Raw genomic sequence first — 15,531 nt, 5'->3', positions numbered from 1 at the left:
GGGCTGAGTGGGCACGTTAAGTAATCTTAGGGCGAGGATCAGCTTCCCCTTTCTGCCTGGCTCTCTTTACCCTTCATGCAATGAAGCCGTTCTTTGACTCTGAAGCCGTTCTCTGAACAGGGCCCTTCATAAACTTCTTCATGCGTAATAACCCTTTATGATTCTTAATTGGGAGTAGCCAAGCAGTGGGTGATTTTTATATACCATATGTCCTATAGCACAACAGGGCAAGATAAAGGAACACATGAGTCTTGTTACTGGAAGTCTTATCAAATCAAGCCCCTGCCTGTGGTGTTATTTCTAGCATAATATTTCTTATGTAAATACTTCTTAGCAAGAAGAAAGTAGGTTTGACAGTGTTTACATTTTGATCAGTGATTACATTTACATGAGTTGCTAGAGGGTATGCTTCTAATTTTGTTTGTTTTGAAAGTGAAATTCCTGTCTAAAGGTCACTGTGATGTCGGACCCTGTCATTTCTAACCATCTTATCCCCAAGCTCATCTGCAGCGTGTCAGATTTGGCTTACCGCTGTAACCAAGAAAGGCAAAGAATGTGTCAGCCTTGCTTCCTTCAGCCAATTGTCTTCGTACTCCATGCTGGACTGTGTTCCCACAAAGTCAGCAGGGGGATGTTGGACACATTTTCTCCCTCTGGTTTGAAGAGTCTGTGAGGCAAGATTCCAGAGCTTTGTCAGGACCATAAATCCTCGGCATTATCTTAGAACTAAGTGTTGGGCCTTTACCTTCTATGTTTTGAACATTTCTTGGCAGTCAAATAAACCCAGGCAATTCCTCACAGGTGCCTGCTTTCCCCTCCACCTCCTCTCCTCAAGGATCTTGAAACAGGGCAGCCGTAGCAGCAAATCTGGTGGAACTCCTGCCTGTTTCATGGCTCCCCATGGCCTCTCTAGGGTGGTGTGGGGTTTGCTGCAGTATGCCTGTAGCAGAATGGAGGATTCAGCTCAACCCATCACCTCTGCCACCACCCCAGTATAAATTATTCATGAGCAGGGAAGGAAAAGCAACAGCTGCCTGGGTTTGCCTTGTCTTTTCCTGCTTAAGGTAGGTAGTGGAGGAAGAGGCAAGTGTCTGAAGACAAGAGTACGAAAAAGAGCCGTGTGAAGTGGGGGTGAGGTGAATTAGCTGGCAGGGAGAGAAGACTGATGAGCAGGAGCGGTGCAGCAGCGTCATCTGCTGGTGTAAATGGTACAGGGCTTGATCTCTCGAATTCCTGTACCAGGCAGGGGAGCATGAGCCTTAGATTAAAGGCTAAGTCCTCTGTTACAAGTGTAAGGTATTTTAAGCAAGGAGCATGTGACCACCTTGCCACATCATTTGTCTGAATGGTACTTGGTGTGCTAAAGAGACTGTGGGATGCAGCACACTTAAATGAGTCAACAGAACTTGAATAGGTCTCATCACTTTGAAGTTGGCTTTCATGGTATCATGAAAGGAAGCCTGGATTTCTGCTGAGCACAGGAGTTGCTGAGGGCATGGTTTGGAACCTTGTAGCAGCAGAGCTTGTGCACCACAGTTGTCAGAAGGCAGGCTAGTAGTTTGAGAAAAAAGCTTCTTGGATTCTCCTGAGGTCTGTTTCCTCTGCCCGTCCAGAACCTAAGAGAATAACTGGAAAGGCAGCTAGCTGTCAAGGGAGTGCCGTGACCTGACTGGCAGATTCTTCACAGGGACCACCGAGGAAGTCCCTGTTTTAACAGGTTTAAAAGCAGTCTTTACCTGTATTTAGATATTTAGAATATATATCTAGTCACTCTTGCTGATACATTTTAACCTCTTGTCGCATTGGTCACTTTTTTCGAAGGCTATTTTTTAGAACAGTTTTAGGTTCACAGCAAAATTAAGACGAAGGTACAAAGATTTCCCACATACTCCCTATCCCCAAATATGTATAGTCTCCCAACTATCAACATTCTCCAGGTGTGGTACATTTGTTACTGTTGATGAACCTACACTGACACACTATAATCACCTAAAGTCAGTAGTTTACATTAGGGTTCACATTGGTGGTGTACATTCTGTGGGTTTGGACAAATGTATAATTTATCATTACAGTATTTTCACTACCCTAAAAATCATCTCTGCTCCACCTGTTCATCCCTCCCTACTTCCCTCCAACCTTCGTCTCCATGATTTTGCCTTTTCCAGAATGTCATATAGTTGGATTCATAGTTAGCCTTTTCAGATTGGCTTCTTTCACTAAATGATATGCATTTAAGGTTTCTCCATGTCTTTTCATGGCTTGATAGCTCGTTTCTTTTTAGTGCTGGATAATATGCTGTTGTTTGGATGTACCAAAGTTTATTTATCCATTCACCTACTTAAGAACATCTTGGTTGATTCCAGCTTTTGGAAGTTAGGAATAAGGCTGTTATGAACATTCGCGTGCAGGTATTTGTGTGGGCATAGATATTCATCTCCTTTGGGTAAATACCAACAAGCATGATTGCTGGATCATATGGTAGGAGTATGTTTAGTTTTGTAAGAAGCCACCAAATTGTCTTCCAAAGTGGCTGTACCATTTTGCATTCCCACCAGCAATGTACTTGAGAGTTCCTCTTGCTCCACATCCTAACCAACGTGTGGTGTTGTCGGTGTTCTGTGCTTTGGCTATTCTAATAGGTGTGGGGTGGTATCTCAACAGTGTTTTTTTGTTTTTGTTTTTGTTTTTGCGGTACACGGGCCTCTCACTGCTGTGGCCTCTCCTGTTGCGGAGCACAGGCTCCGGATGCGCAGGCTCAGTGGCCGTGGCTCACGGGCCCAGCTGCTCCGCGGCATGTGGGATCCTCCCAGACCGGGGCACAAACCCGTGTCCCCTGCATCGGCAGGCGGTCTCTCAACCACTGCACCACCAGGGAAGCCCCTCAACAGTGTTTTAATTTGCATGTCCCTGATGACGTGTGATGTCTTTCACAAACATTTTCTCCCAGTCTCTGGCTTGTCTTTTCATTCTCTTGACAGTCTGTTGCAGGGTTGAAATTTTTCATTTTAATGAAGTCCAGCTTGTCAGTTCTTTCATGGATCATGCCATTGGTGTCGTATGTAAAAAGTCATCACCAAACCAAAGACCATTTAGATTTTCTTCTGTGTTATCTTCTAGGAGTTTTATAGTTTTGTGTTTTACCTTTAGGTCTCTGATTCATTTTGAGTTAATTTTTTGTAAAGGATGTAAGATTTGTGTGTAAATCTGGTTTTTTGCATGTGGATGTCCAGTTGTTGAAAATACTATCTTTTCTCCACTGTATTGCCTTTGCTCCTTTGTCAAAGATCAGTTGATTATATGGGTCTATTTCTGGGCTCTCTATTCTGTTGCATTGATCTGTTTGTTTATTCTTTTGCCAGTATTGGCGTTATCTGGATTACCACAGCTTAAAGTAAGTCTTAGAGTCAGGTAGTTTCTAACTTTGTTCTTCTTTTCTAACATTGTGTTGGCTTTTCAGAATCTTTTGCCTCGCCATATAAACTTTAGAATTAGATTGTCTGTATCTACAAAATAACTTGCTGTGGTTTTGTTGGGATTGCCTTGGATCTGTAGATCAAGTTGGGAAGAACAGACATCCTAATAGAATTGAATATTCCTATCCATGAACATGGAATATCCTCCATTTATTTACTTCTGTGTTCAGTCATCAGAATTTTGTAATTTTCCTCCTATAGATCTTATACATATTTTGTTAGATTTATACTTAAGTATTTCATTGTTTTGTGGCTAATTTAAAGGTATTGGGTTTTAATTTCAAATTCCACTAGTTCATCGCTGGTATATATAGGAAAGCAATTGACTTTTATATATTAACCTTGTATCTTGCAACTCTGTGTTTTTTAATCCTTTTCAGTGAATCCCACTTTCATCCTTTCTCTCGTGATGCCCTCCTCCTAGGCTCATGCAACTGCTCTTAAAATAGAAATCCCTATGGGAAGAGAATGAGAAGAAATGCCCATGGCACAAGGAGGTATGGGCATGATCCATCCACTTTCAGAGTGGCCTGAAGAGAGGACTTTAATATGGAACATATTTCCTTTTATTAAAATGAAGTTTCTGTGGTGATATCTAGAATATAATAGCAGCCTAAGCATGATGAGATACCTCTCCACTCTCCTAAACAGGAATAAATGGGATTTTTTTTTTTTAAGATTGCCCTTGAAGAGAGTTATTTGAACTTAAGGTAGTGTGGGGGTGTTATCAGATCAATCACCTTTCTTTTTTAAAAAAATATTTATTTATTTATTATTTATTTATTTAGGCTGCACCAGGTCTTCGTTGCAGCATGTGGACTTCTTAGTTGCGGCATGCATGCGGGATCTAGTTCCCCAACCAGGGATCAAACCCCGGCCTCCTGCATTGGGAGTGCAAGAGTCTTCCCACTGGACCACCAGGGAAGTCCCAGCCACCTTTCCTTTTGACTTCAGGTGGACTTGCTAAATTAAATTAGTCTAAGGATTACCCAAGAGTGAGGACCCTTGGATTCTGATCTCAGGTCAGCTCACTAGAGACTTGGTGATTTTCAAACTGTTCTTGAGGAATTCCTTCAACTGAAGTGCTCTGTAGCTACCAAGACTGGATGGCTCTGAGTTGAGGTGGCTTTCATTTGTCAGCTTTGGTCAGAGGATTTGGGCAGGGAGCAAGGGGTAACTATTCAGTAACTATTTTACCTTTTTTGTACCTAGAATTCAGGAGAAGTTAAATAAATGAATCCATGTCCAGTAATAGAGAATTGGTCTTCTCTATTAATTTCCTGTGAAGTCTGTGAAACCAAAGAAGAAAACTATTTGTGGAGGGAAGGACAGAGAACCTTCACGTTTTAGGTCCTCAGATTTGAAAGTAGTTTTCAGTTTCAAGAATGAAAGGTGATTACTTTATGTGGTGTGCTTGTGCATGATATTATCTTTTATATATTGTTAATTCATTGGGCAGCTGTGTAGACACCTACTGTTTACAGGGCACTGCTGGGCATGGTGGATGCTGGGTGAAGCATATAGGTCTGGTCCTAGCCTCCCGACGCTTACTAGTTTGATGGAGGAGTCACTATCAATAATTAACGTAAGTCATTATTTTAGTTGTATTAAGTCTACGAAGGTAAAACATGGGGTGCCAGGAGAGCTTACTTTCTTAACCTGTCACTTGTCTGTTCGTTTGATGACTTGTGTGAGCAGCTCTCATTTCAGGTGGAAGGCTGACCGCCACCAGTCATGTAGGGGTGGAGCCTCCCTGCCCATTTCCCCATTCCCCTCTTCCACTCCTTGCTTGGAATTTGTCTTTACAACTCAAAGTAAGTGTTCTTCATTTAACCTTTTTCCTGTCTTATCACTCTTCCTAGGAGTGCTTAAGCTTATGCCCTCAAACCCTTTGCCTCTCAGGTGTCTGGCATGAAGGAATGTGGAACTTGAAGAAAAACCTTACGGGTGGTTCAGTTCCTTCAGTTTTCAGATAAAGAAGGATGAAGGAAAGGAGGGAACACATCCACAGTCACACAGAAACTAAAAGAGCCAGAATTAAACCCAGGGCTTTGCATCTTAGCCCAGTGCTTTCTGTTACCTTCCTGCAGGAGACGCTTTAGTCACCAAGGGCCCAGTCTCAGGAACCTCCTTATCTTTGCAGAAACACCAAGGAGGGTGACACAGTTAGAGGGAAAAAGTCAAGCCCCAAAGGGGTTGTAAACCACAGATCTCACATGGCCCAGAGTTGTTACTCCATACAGATTTACCAAGAAGACCTTTTAGCTGGGAGCTGAGGAAAGAAAATAGTATATTCAGTTCCTGTCATCAGGGGAGTCATATTTTAGGGGAACATAGAAGTCTTGTATGTATGGAGAGAGTACCTAAGAGCAGTCTGTTAGGGGCACAGTGCAGAGGAAGGCCAGTGGAGATGGGGACCAACGTCTTGGATAAGGAGGAAAGATTTTTCTAGAGGAGTGGAACTCAGCAAGTAGGCGAAGGAGTGGAGTCAGGACTTTGCCAGGACCAGGAGAAGAAAGAGATCCCTTCAGGCTTGAGGGGAATCTGAACAAACGGCCTGTGCAAGCTCTGGCATATGCATGGGGGGTTGGGAAGTTGTAAGAAGACCTTACTGCTGGGAGCAGTCATGGAGATAGTGCCGTGCCATGCTTCCCTTTCTCAGAGGAGTGACTTGAAAGCTGGGCTTCTGGAAGATAAGTCTGTTCAGGGGAGTCTACTAGAAGGCGTCAGCTGGGCCTTGCTGCACTTCTCAGGTGTGGAACAAGGAAGTCCTGGACACAGGCAGTGGCAGTGGGAATTTTAAGCTTCTGTAGTCCTTGTCTACGAAGATAATAACTCTGGGTTAATCTAAGTTTAACACACAAAATATAGCTTTATAGTGGTTTTTCTAGCCATGTCTAGGTGGAGTTTTCAAAATGATTTTAAAGCTTAGGCTTTATTTTATTTTATAAAGTATTCTGAAATAGATAAGAACCAAAGACACCGCAAATACAGAACATCACTTTTTACTTCCAAATCTCAAGTGCTTAGCTGAATACCATTTCATTCACTGTTGCCAGTATTGAGCTCTTGAGCTTTCCTTTTTTTATTTAAAGTTTTGCCTTTTGAGAGTTTGAATGAATGTTTAGCTGAATGGGGGAGGGGCTCTCTGGTGAGGAGCACACAGAGCAAGAAGGTGAGAGTATCTGTATCTCCTCTTTAAACCTGACCATCAGCACACACAGACTTAACTGCATTGTGTTCTCTTTGTCTCCTTAGGAATATAAACAGAAGCTTGCTCGGGTAACCCAGGTCCGCAAGGAACTCAAGTCCCATATTCAGAGCTTGCCAGACCTCTCGTTGCTGCCCAACGTCACAGGGGGCTTGGCCCCCCTGCCCTCTGCTGGTGACCTGTTTTCAACTGACTAAGGCAGGTGTCATGCCCCAGACTCCCATCTGTACCAGCAGAAAGAAGAGGGCAAGTCATGGTTGGAAATAACCTAGTAGCCCCTGGTTCTATCCCTCTTTCTGCTCAGCCCCCCCCAGCCTCAAGAAAGAACCGCAGGGTCTGATTCTCCTCTCCAGCCTCTCCTGTTGAGCACAATTGAGGACAGTGGCGAATGGAATCCAGTTTAGATTTATATTTGGAAAGCATACAGACTCACTTCATGTTTCCACGCCCCTGTTGGTTTTCCATTCTTAGCTCTCTCTTTACACCCAAGAAGTTATGAAAATCATGTGTAGAAGAATCTTGTCTCTCCCGACAGCATTGTGTCATGAAAGCAGCTTCTCCTTTCTGAGTTGGGCTTGTTCAAGTTCACTTGAACTTCTGCTGAGGGACTCAATTCTGGAGTAGTTGGCTTTCCTGGCCGCCATCCACCCCAGAGGTTGGAGGCACGGCTGTTGAGCAACTTTGCCGTACAGAGTTTGCCAAATCTCGGATCCTCCCTTACTGTGACTTCTAACAATGCGTAGTCAAAGGTTAGGTGCGTGTGTGAGCAGACTAGAGGATCTAGCAATAAAGCTGATCTGGGACATCAAGTCATAGTTCAGAGAACGACTAACAGATCACAAGCATGAATTAAACATAAGTTATTTGCTTTAGGTTCCTATCCAACAACCTTCCCAGGCTGCACTTATCAAGGGTGCCACCCACTGTCAGAGAGCGCGTTCCTCGAAACATGATCTTTGCCCCAGTTGGTTGTGAAGGCGGTTGTTAGAAATGGCACTGTGGGCCTCCAAAGCTAAAGGCATTCTGGGAGTCCGGGCTCTGCGTGGGTGTTGCTTTGACCCTTTCTTTTGGGGAGTCGGGCACACACTAACATTTAATTCACTGCGTGGGCACGTGTCCACAGCATGGTGACTAAACTTGAAAATCTCCCCTGCAAATATGACACTCTGTGCATGCTTGTCTGTCCTTCACTTCACACCACTGCACGTGTCCTTGTGCCCCTAGGAGGAGGAGTACTTTGTGTCAGATGTTACTGAATAGCTCATCTCGGGAAGGGGGAAAGTGAGGGATATTAATTGGGGGTCTTAATTCCATTATCATGCCAGCTGACATTATGACTATATAATGTAGTTAGGGAGGATTATTACCTTGCTTTTAGTAAAGGTTAGGCCTGCTGACTGTAAATCATGCTAATTTGGCAGGCTTATTTTTGACATTGGAAAGGGCAGAAAACAATTTGCCCAAATAGTGTAACAGGAATTATAGCCCAGAGGCTGAAATCCAAAAGCTATATAAAAAGGAATTCAGTGGAGGGGGCTTCAGAATCTCCATTATTTTGAGTTGCTCTTTTCAGGATTACCAAAAAGCCAATTACATGTAATTTTACATGTTCAGCGTGTTAGAACATAACGTCTGTTTTTAAAAGTGTAACAGGCTTCCCTTCAAGAAGCTTTCCTGCCTGCCGTGAAGTGAAAATGATAAAAAGTCATAGCAGGTGTGCAGTTTAACTCTGTGTAGAACCTAGTAGCATTTAAGCTATTTTTCAGATTGAATACGGTCTGTGTGTTGTTTGCATATTGACACTGCCTGTTGTCCTGTCATTATTAAATTAATGAGTCTATATATAAAGCTTTTCTCCCAGAGGCCATAGGGCAGTAAATGACTTTTACTAAAATTGCAGAATAAATTCCAGTCTTTGCTGTTTCTGCATATAAGCCCCCTCCCCGCGTGGTGTGCTGCTTTAGTCCCGCAGATGAGCTTGCTTCTGAACAGACCCATCTTGCACAAACTCTGTGCTTTCTTTCACCAAGGAAGCAAAGTCTTACCAGCCACAAACCAGCCAAAAAGGTGTAGTAGATATCTGCTGTCATCAGCTAGATGAAAATATTATAACATAATGGATTTTGCCCACTGCTGTGTTTTATCTGATTGAGTCTTTGACTAGAAATTGGTGCATAATTATTACAGCAAGAGCAAGAAATGAAACTTTAGCAGTTATGTAAATGAATGTGTTGGCCTCTTAACACCTGTTACTAGTGGACTTCCTGTAAGGAAGTTAGTTCTGTTTTGTTTTTTAACTCTTAATTCTCTACTTCATTTGTTTAATTTAAATGAACCTTTCTCCTTGTATGTGTGAGGTGATCTGGCAGGGCGGGGTGGGTGGATTTTGTTCTGTGTTCTCCTATACTTAGGGCATCCATTGGCCTCTAGGACCTTACCTTCAGGTCTTCATTCTCAGAAAGTCTTCAATCTTCCCTTGTTTTTTGTTCTGTTTTTTTTTTTCTTAAAGAGTATTTTTAAAGCTTAAATTTGTATATTAATTTAGGACTTTATTTAGAAGTATAGGCTGCCATTGGCGGTAGCAGTATATTCTGAAATGTCTCATAGATATATATTTTTGAATAAAGATGGTGTTGTTGAATGACATTGTGTAATGTTTCTTTTCCCTCCCCTGTTAGGGAGCACCCAAAGCTTTGTTTGTAATCAGTGGGTAATTAGTAATCATCAATAGAGATTGTGCTGTCTCTGCAGAGTCTTGTCTCTTAGGAGTTTTTGTGACTGTTTAGTAGCCCATAAATACTCAGCACTTAGATAGTATTTTTTGGTTCTTTCCAGGGGGTTAATTAGCTTTAATTAGCCAATTCACACAGTACACAGGAGAGATACCTTCATAGTTTTATCTTCATTGTACAGAAGTGGGATTGATGGAGAGAGGTTAAATGGCTCTTTGCCTAGTACCACACGGTCTCCGACAGATTAAAACTTGCAGGTTCTTTGATTTCAGCACTTCTGTTCGTACCACTAGGCCTCGTAAGAGAGATTTGATTTTGGCAGTACAGTGAAAACCACTCTGAACAGTAAAATAAACATGAGATAATTGCAAACCCAAGTGATATGTCTTTTAAAAACATTTTTTGTAGGTTTCTTTTCACTTTTAAATTCGGTGAGAGCATATTGACTATTACTGGTTAAAACTCAAAATAACAAAAAATGGTTTGAAATACTTTCCTTTGAAGCAATTGATATGTTTAGAAGGATGATTTTAACCTTTCTTACTGGGTGAGGGCAGCATTTACCAAAAGAAGTACAGTTACCAGTTTATCCCGTTTATCTCATGACGCAAAAAAACTGCTGTAGCCCTGGTCCTTCAAGGCTAAATGCAACCCAAGATGAAGATCAGGTTTGGAAAGTTGAGGCTATGCATTAACCAAGTTCTGTCTTAAAATATAAAGGTTGAATGTAATATGTGAATCTCAGGAGACAAGATCTCCTTCTGTGTCCCCAGGTTTCATGGCCTAGTTAATGTCTTCACTCCTGCCTATAAATAGTAAGTCCATAATTCCTCTGGTTTAATTAGCACTTCAGGCTACAAAATGTGACTCTGAGGTCCTCAGAGCTGAGGATGGAACTAACTACCCAAGAGTTCATGAATCTGTCAAAATGCTTAACCTCTGTGATTAGAGCCATTAACAGTGTGACCTTCCTAGGCAAGGTGCTTTCCTCTCTGGGGCCTCAGTTTTCTTATCTTTGAAGTGTATTGGACTAAATTGTTTCTGGACACCTGCCAGCCCTAAAGCATATGATTGTTGTCTTGCAGGAGAATGCAGGACTGAAGTCTGAGAATGCTGGATGGCATTTTCTGGGTTCTCCATAGTATTTGATAGATAGAGTAATAATATCATCATCGTGCTGTAAACGCTTATTTTTTAAAAAGTTTACATGAAATCTTGGAGGCTGTGAGGATCAAAACACGAGACAGTACCAAGACTAGGAAGATGAGAGTAAGCACAGTAGCTCACTGTCTGGGGACAAACAGTCTGCGCTTGGTTTATTTGAGATCTTTAAGAAAAAGCCACCCTCCAACCTGGTTTGCTCTCTTGCTTTCTCTTAAGATCATTCATCTAGCTAAACTCATTTCTCATCGCCACCTCTGTGGGATTTTCCATTTAAAAATCATTTTTCCACTCTGAGGCACAGATTCAATTAAGAATCCTTTATTCTCCTGTACAGTATATTAGGATTCGCACAGCTTTACCTAGTGTTGGAAGCCCAGTTTGTTCAATTTTTTAAGACTCTGAGACAGTTATTTTACATTAAGAATTCACTTCTACCCCTGGTTTGATAAATCTTAAAATTAGCAGTATGCATTAGAATTTACCTAATACTTTTTAAAATAAGAGGCAGCTGTAGCAAATGATAACCCCCATCTTCTGATCTCCTCTCACTGTGATGACCTTCGGCAAGTCCCTCAGCCTTTCAGGACCTCAGCTGCTTCTTAAAGGAAATGAGTGTGGTTGACTAACCTATGAAGTCCTTTCCAGATCTAAAGTTCTGTGACTAGGCTTTCAGAATATTTCTTCCTATTGAGAATCTTATTAATAATACCTCACTCTGTAGATTTTTAAATGCCAGTTATCTGTATGAACTCGTGAAATCGATAAGGTAGTTATAAGCATACCTATTAATAACTTTAAATGAGATGTTTGTAAAAAGGACCTAGTACCATGTCTGGGACAAAGTAGGGGCTCAATAGTAGCTGTTACTATATTCAGATGATTGTAGTTATTTAAATGCACATGCAACAAGAGGTTAAAATAGATGTTTTTTGCAAGGCAGCAATAGATACCACATAAGTATACCATATGCTGTATTTATAATGGAGGTGGTCGAAAACCTGTAGCCATCTTAAACTCCCTCACCCACATCAAGGATATAAAAGAAGAGTTAAGAGTTGAAGAAGGAGTGCTTCCCTGGTGGCGCAGTGGTTGAGAGTCCGCCTGCTGGTGCAGGGGACATGGGTTCGTGCCCCGGTCCGGGAAGATCCCACATGCCGCGGAGCGGCTAGGCCCGTGAGCCATGGCCGCTGAGCCTGCGCGTCCGGAGCCTGTGCTCCACAAGGGGAGAGGACACAGCAGGGAGAGGCCCGCGAAACACAAAAAAAAAAAAAAAAAAAAAAAAAAGAGTTGAAGAAGGAGAATTTTTGGTGGGGATTTCTTTGAAGAGAGCCATTTGTGTGTTTGGAGTCTCCTCAGCAAGAGTAATGGGTGCCAGTTGCGCTCACCTCAAGGCTAGGGAAAAGGGCCTCACTGGAGCTTACTATGTGCATTCCCTGTAGGGTGACAATCTGATAGACTGTACAGACCCTGGCCTGGAAAAATCTAAAGGATGAGATACCAGTGGCTGGCTGGGTGCTTTGATGATGGAGCAAAGGAGAGGTGGCAGAGGTGGGTGCAGCCTCCACTCCCAGAGCTTGTTGGGCCAGGGATGTGTCTCTGCCTCCCAAGCACCAGATGTGGGCTGCGTGCAATAGAACTGGCACGCAGTCATCTCAGAGCCTGAGCAAGAGCCGAGGGTTTACTCCAGGAGATGAACTTCCAACTCGCGGTGCTGATGAAGGATCAAAAAGCAGAGTCATGGGGAAGTTGTCACCCTTGAGGGCTCCCTGCGGCATGAAGATGGCATGACAGGGAGAGAGGAGAGGACGGATGAGCCACCCTGAGGAGCGTTGGAGGAGCCCACATGAGAAAGACAGTTAAACTCTTGCCAAGTCAGTGCCCAGTCACCACAAAGCCTCAACTAAGGCTGTTTTCTTGCTTTGCCTTCATTTCCTCACTCCCACGGCCCTACCCCAGGAGGGTCAGAAGCCTTAATACACAAAGAAGGCCTCACTTCCCTGATGCTGGCTTATGGTCTGCAGCAGGCCCAGAGAAGGCCTCAACTTCAAATGATAAGCCATTTTTATTATAATGGAATTGGACATTTAAACTTCTGAACTGAGACTGTTTTGCATCTTAAGTGTGACTACAGGATGATATTATGATGATGATGTAAGATTGACTAGAGAAGTTGGCAAGGCCTGATTTTCTTCTAGAACTAAGGGATACGCTAGTCCCACAAGTTGGATTTCAGGAGATGGTAGGAGACAAAACTTGCTTTGTGATTGTAGTTCCACAAGACTACTTATCGCAATGGTTACACATATTTTATGACCTTTAATTCTTTTTTTTTTTTAATTTTTAAATTTTATTTATTTTATTTTTGGCTGCATTGGGTCTTCATTGATGCGCACAGGCTTTCTCTAGTTGCGGTGAGCGGGTGCTACTCTTTGTTGTGGTGCTCAGGCTTCTCATTGCGATGGCTTCTCTTTTTGTGGTGCACGGGCTCTAGGCGTGCAGGCTTCAGTAGTTGTGGCACACGGGCCTTAGTAGTTGTGGCTCGCGGGCTCTAGAGCACAGGCTTAGTAGTTGTGGCACACAGGCTTAGTTGCTCTGTGGCATGTGGGATCTTCCCGGACCAGGGCTCGAACCCATGTCCCCTGCATTGGTAGGCGGATTCCTAACCACTGCACCACCAGGGAAGCCCGACCTTTAATTCTTGATTTGTTGTTTTATTTTTGTTAACTTAAAAAGTTCCGTTTCCACATCTTCAATTTGTTTCTTAATTAGTAAGTTCAAGAATTATCCTTCTCTGTGTATTTGAACACTTTTAAAAATTGTAGTAAAATGCGCAATATAAATTAACCATTTTAGCCATTTTAAAAGTGTATGATTCATTGGTATCTAATACATTCACGATGTTGTGCAACCATCACAACCTAGTTTTAGATTATCTTCATCCCCTCCAAAGGCAACCCCATAGTCATTAAGCAACACCCTGGCAACCACTAATTTGCTTTTTGTCTTTATGAAATTGCCTATTCTGGATATTTAATATAAATGGAATTTTACAACGTGTGATCTTTGCGTCTGACTTTGTCCACTCACCATAGTGTTTTCAACATTCATTCATGTTATAACATTTATCAGAATTTTATTTTTTTAATGGTTGAACAATATTCCATTGTATGGATATCCATCAATATTTATCAGTCAGTTGATGGACATTTGAGTTGTTTTTATCTTCTATTGTCAATAGTGTTGCTATGAATATTCTTGTACAAATTTTTGTTTGAACACCTGTTTTCAATTCTTTTAGATATATACCTTGGAGTGGAAATCCTGGGTCATATGATAACTCTGTGTTTAACTAATTGAGGAACCACCAAATGATTTTCCACAATGGCTGCACCATTTACATTTCCATCAGCAATGGATGAGGGTTCCAATTTCTCCACATCCTTGCTGTGTTAGGATTTTCCAGAGAAATAGAATCAATAGGATATTGATATAGGTAGGTAGATAGATAGGGATTTATTTTAAGGAATTTGCTCACACAGTTGTGGAGGCTTAGTAAGTCCAAAATCTGCAGGGTAGGCCAGCACCTGGAGACCCAAGAAATAGGTGCAGTTTTAGTCCAAAGACAGTCTGCTGGCATAATTCTTTCTTGCTCAAGGGGAGATGTCAGTCTTTGTTTTATTAAGACCTTTGATGGGTTACTCACATTGTGGAAGGTAATCTGATTTTCTCAAAAGTCCATCCATTTAAATGTTAATCTCATCCTAAAAACACCACAGAAACATCCAAAATAATGTTCAACCAAATATAGGGGCACCGTGGCCCAGCCACATAAAATTAACCATCACATTTGCCAACACTTGTTATTTTCCATTTCTAAAATTATAGCTGTGTTGGTGTCCTAGGGCTCCATAAGAAAGTACCACAAACTGGGTAGCTTAAAACAGCAAATTCATTGTCTCACAGTTCTGGAGGCTAGAAATCCAAAATCAAGGTGTTCACAGGGCCATGCTCCCTCCAGGTCACTAGGGGAGGATCCTTCCTTGCCTCCTCCAGTTTCTGGTAGCCCCAGGCATTCCTTGGCTTGTGGTAGCATGACTCTAATATCTTACTCCATCTTCACATGGCCATCTTCCCTCTGTGCCGTTGTCCGAATTTCCCCCTTTTATAAGTAAACCAGTCATATTAGATTGAGGCCCACCTTAATCACCTCATCTTAACTTGATTACATCTATAAAGTCCTTATTTCCCAATAAGGTCAAAGTCTCAGATACCAGGGGTTAGTACTTCAACATATTTTGCAGGGGAGGGAACACAATTCAACCCATAACAATAGCTATCCTAGTGGGTATGAAGTGCTCTCTCATTGTGGGCTTGATTTGCATTTTCCTAATGACATTGTGCTTCTTTTCATGTGCTTAATGTTCTTTGTATATCTTTGGAGAAATGTCTATTCAGGTCCTTTGCCCATTTTTGAATTGGGTTGTCTCTGTTGTTGAGTTGTAAGAGTTCTTTATATATTTTGGATACTAGACTGTTATCAGATACATGGTTTGCAGATATTTTCTCCTATCTTGTAGGTGTCTTTTTACGCTCTTGATAGTGTCCTTTGATGTATATAAGTTTTAAATTTTGATGAAGTCTATGATCTATTTTTTCTTGTGCTGTTTGTGCTTTTGGTGTTATATCTAAGTAAACACTGCAGATCCAAGGTCATGAAAGTTTACTCCTATGTTTTCTTCTAGGATTTTACACTTTTAGCTCTTATATTTAGGTCATTGGTGCATTTTTTAGTTAGTTTTTGTGTACAGTGTGAGGTAAGAGTTCAACTTCATTCTTGCTTATGGATATTCAGTTATCTCACCCAGTACCATTTGTTGAAGAGATTATTTTTTCCCCTTGAGTGGTCTTGGCACCCTTGTCAAAATCTTGAACACTTTAAAAAGTGAATTTA

At 41.9% G+C, this 15,531-nt stretch overlaps 1 protein-coding gene across 19 annotated transcripts in view; it reads left to right on the top strand.

Moving 5' to 3' along the window:
- RPRD1B (regulation of nuclear pre-mRNA domain containing 1B) overlaps positions 1-15,531 on the top strand; it is a 77,624-nt gene that overhangs the window by 47,092 nt on the left and 15,001 nt on the right. For 7 of the 19 annotated variants that reach the window (XR_003427095.1, XR_003427094.1, XR_003427096.1 and 4 more), the window contains exon 7: positions 6,732-6,882. The exons of 1 other annotated variant lie outside the window; for it this stretch is intronic. Coding sequence is in view for 6 of the 18 variants with exons in the window: in XM_027078320.1 (XP_026934121.1) it covers positions 6,732-6,881 (150 nt within the window). In the remaining 12 variants the exon portion in view is untranslated. Of the gene's footprint in view, positions 1-3,853; positions 3,971-4,685; positions 9,331-15,531 lie in introns of those variants that run through there. 11 more of the 19 variants (XR_003427103.1, XR_003427097.1, XR_003427101.1 and 8 more) reach the window with 11 other exon arrangements.

Source organism: Aethalodelphis obliquidens, unplaced genomic scaffold, assembly GCF_003676395.1.
Source record: "Aethalodelphis obliquidens isolate GAN/ISIS:26980383/991018 unplaced genomic scaffold, ASM367639v1 scaffold42, whole genome shotgun sequence".
NCBI classification, from domain to species: Eukaryota; Metazoa; Chordata; class Mammalia; order Artiodactyla; family Delphinidae; genus Aethalodelphis; species Aethalodelphis obliquidens.
Note: the sequence above shows the minus strand (reverse complement) of the source record. Positions and strands in the feature narration are given on the sequence as shown.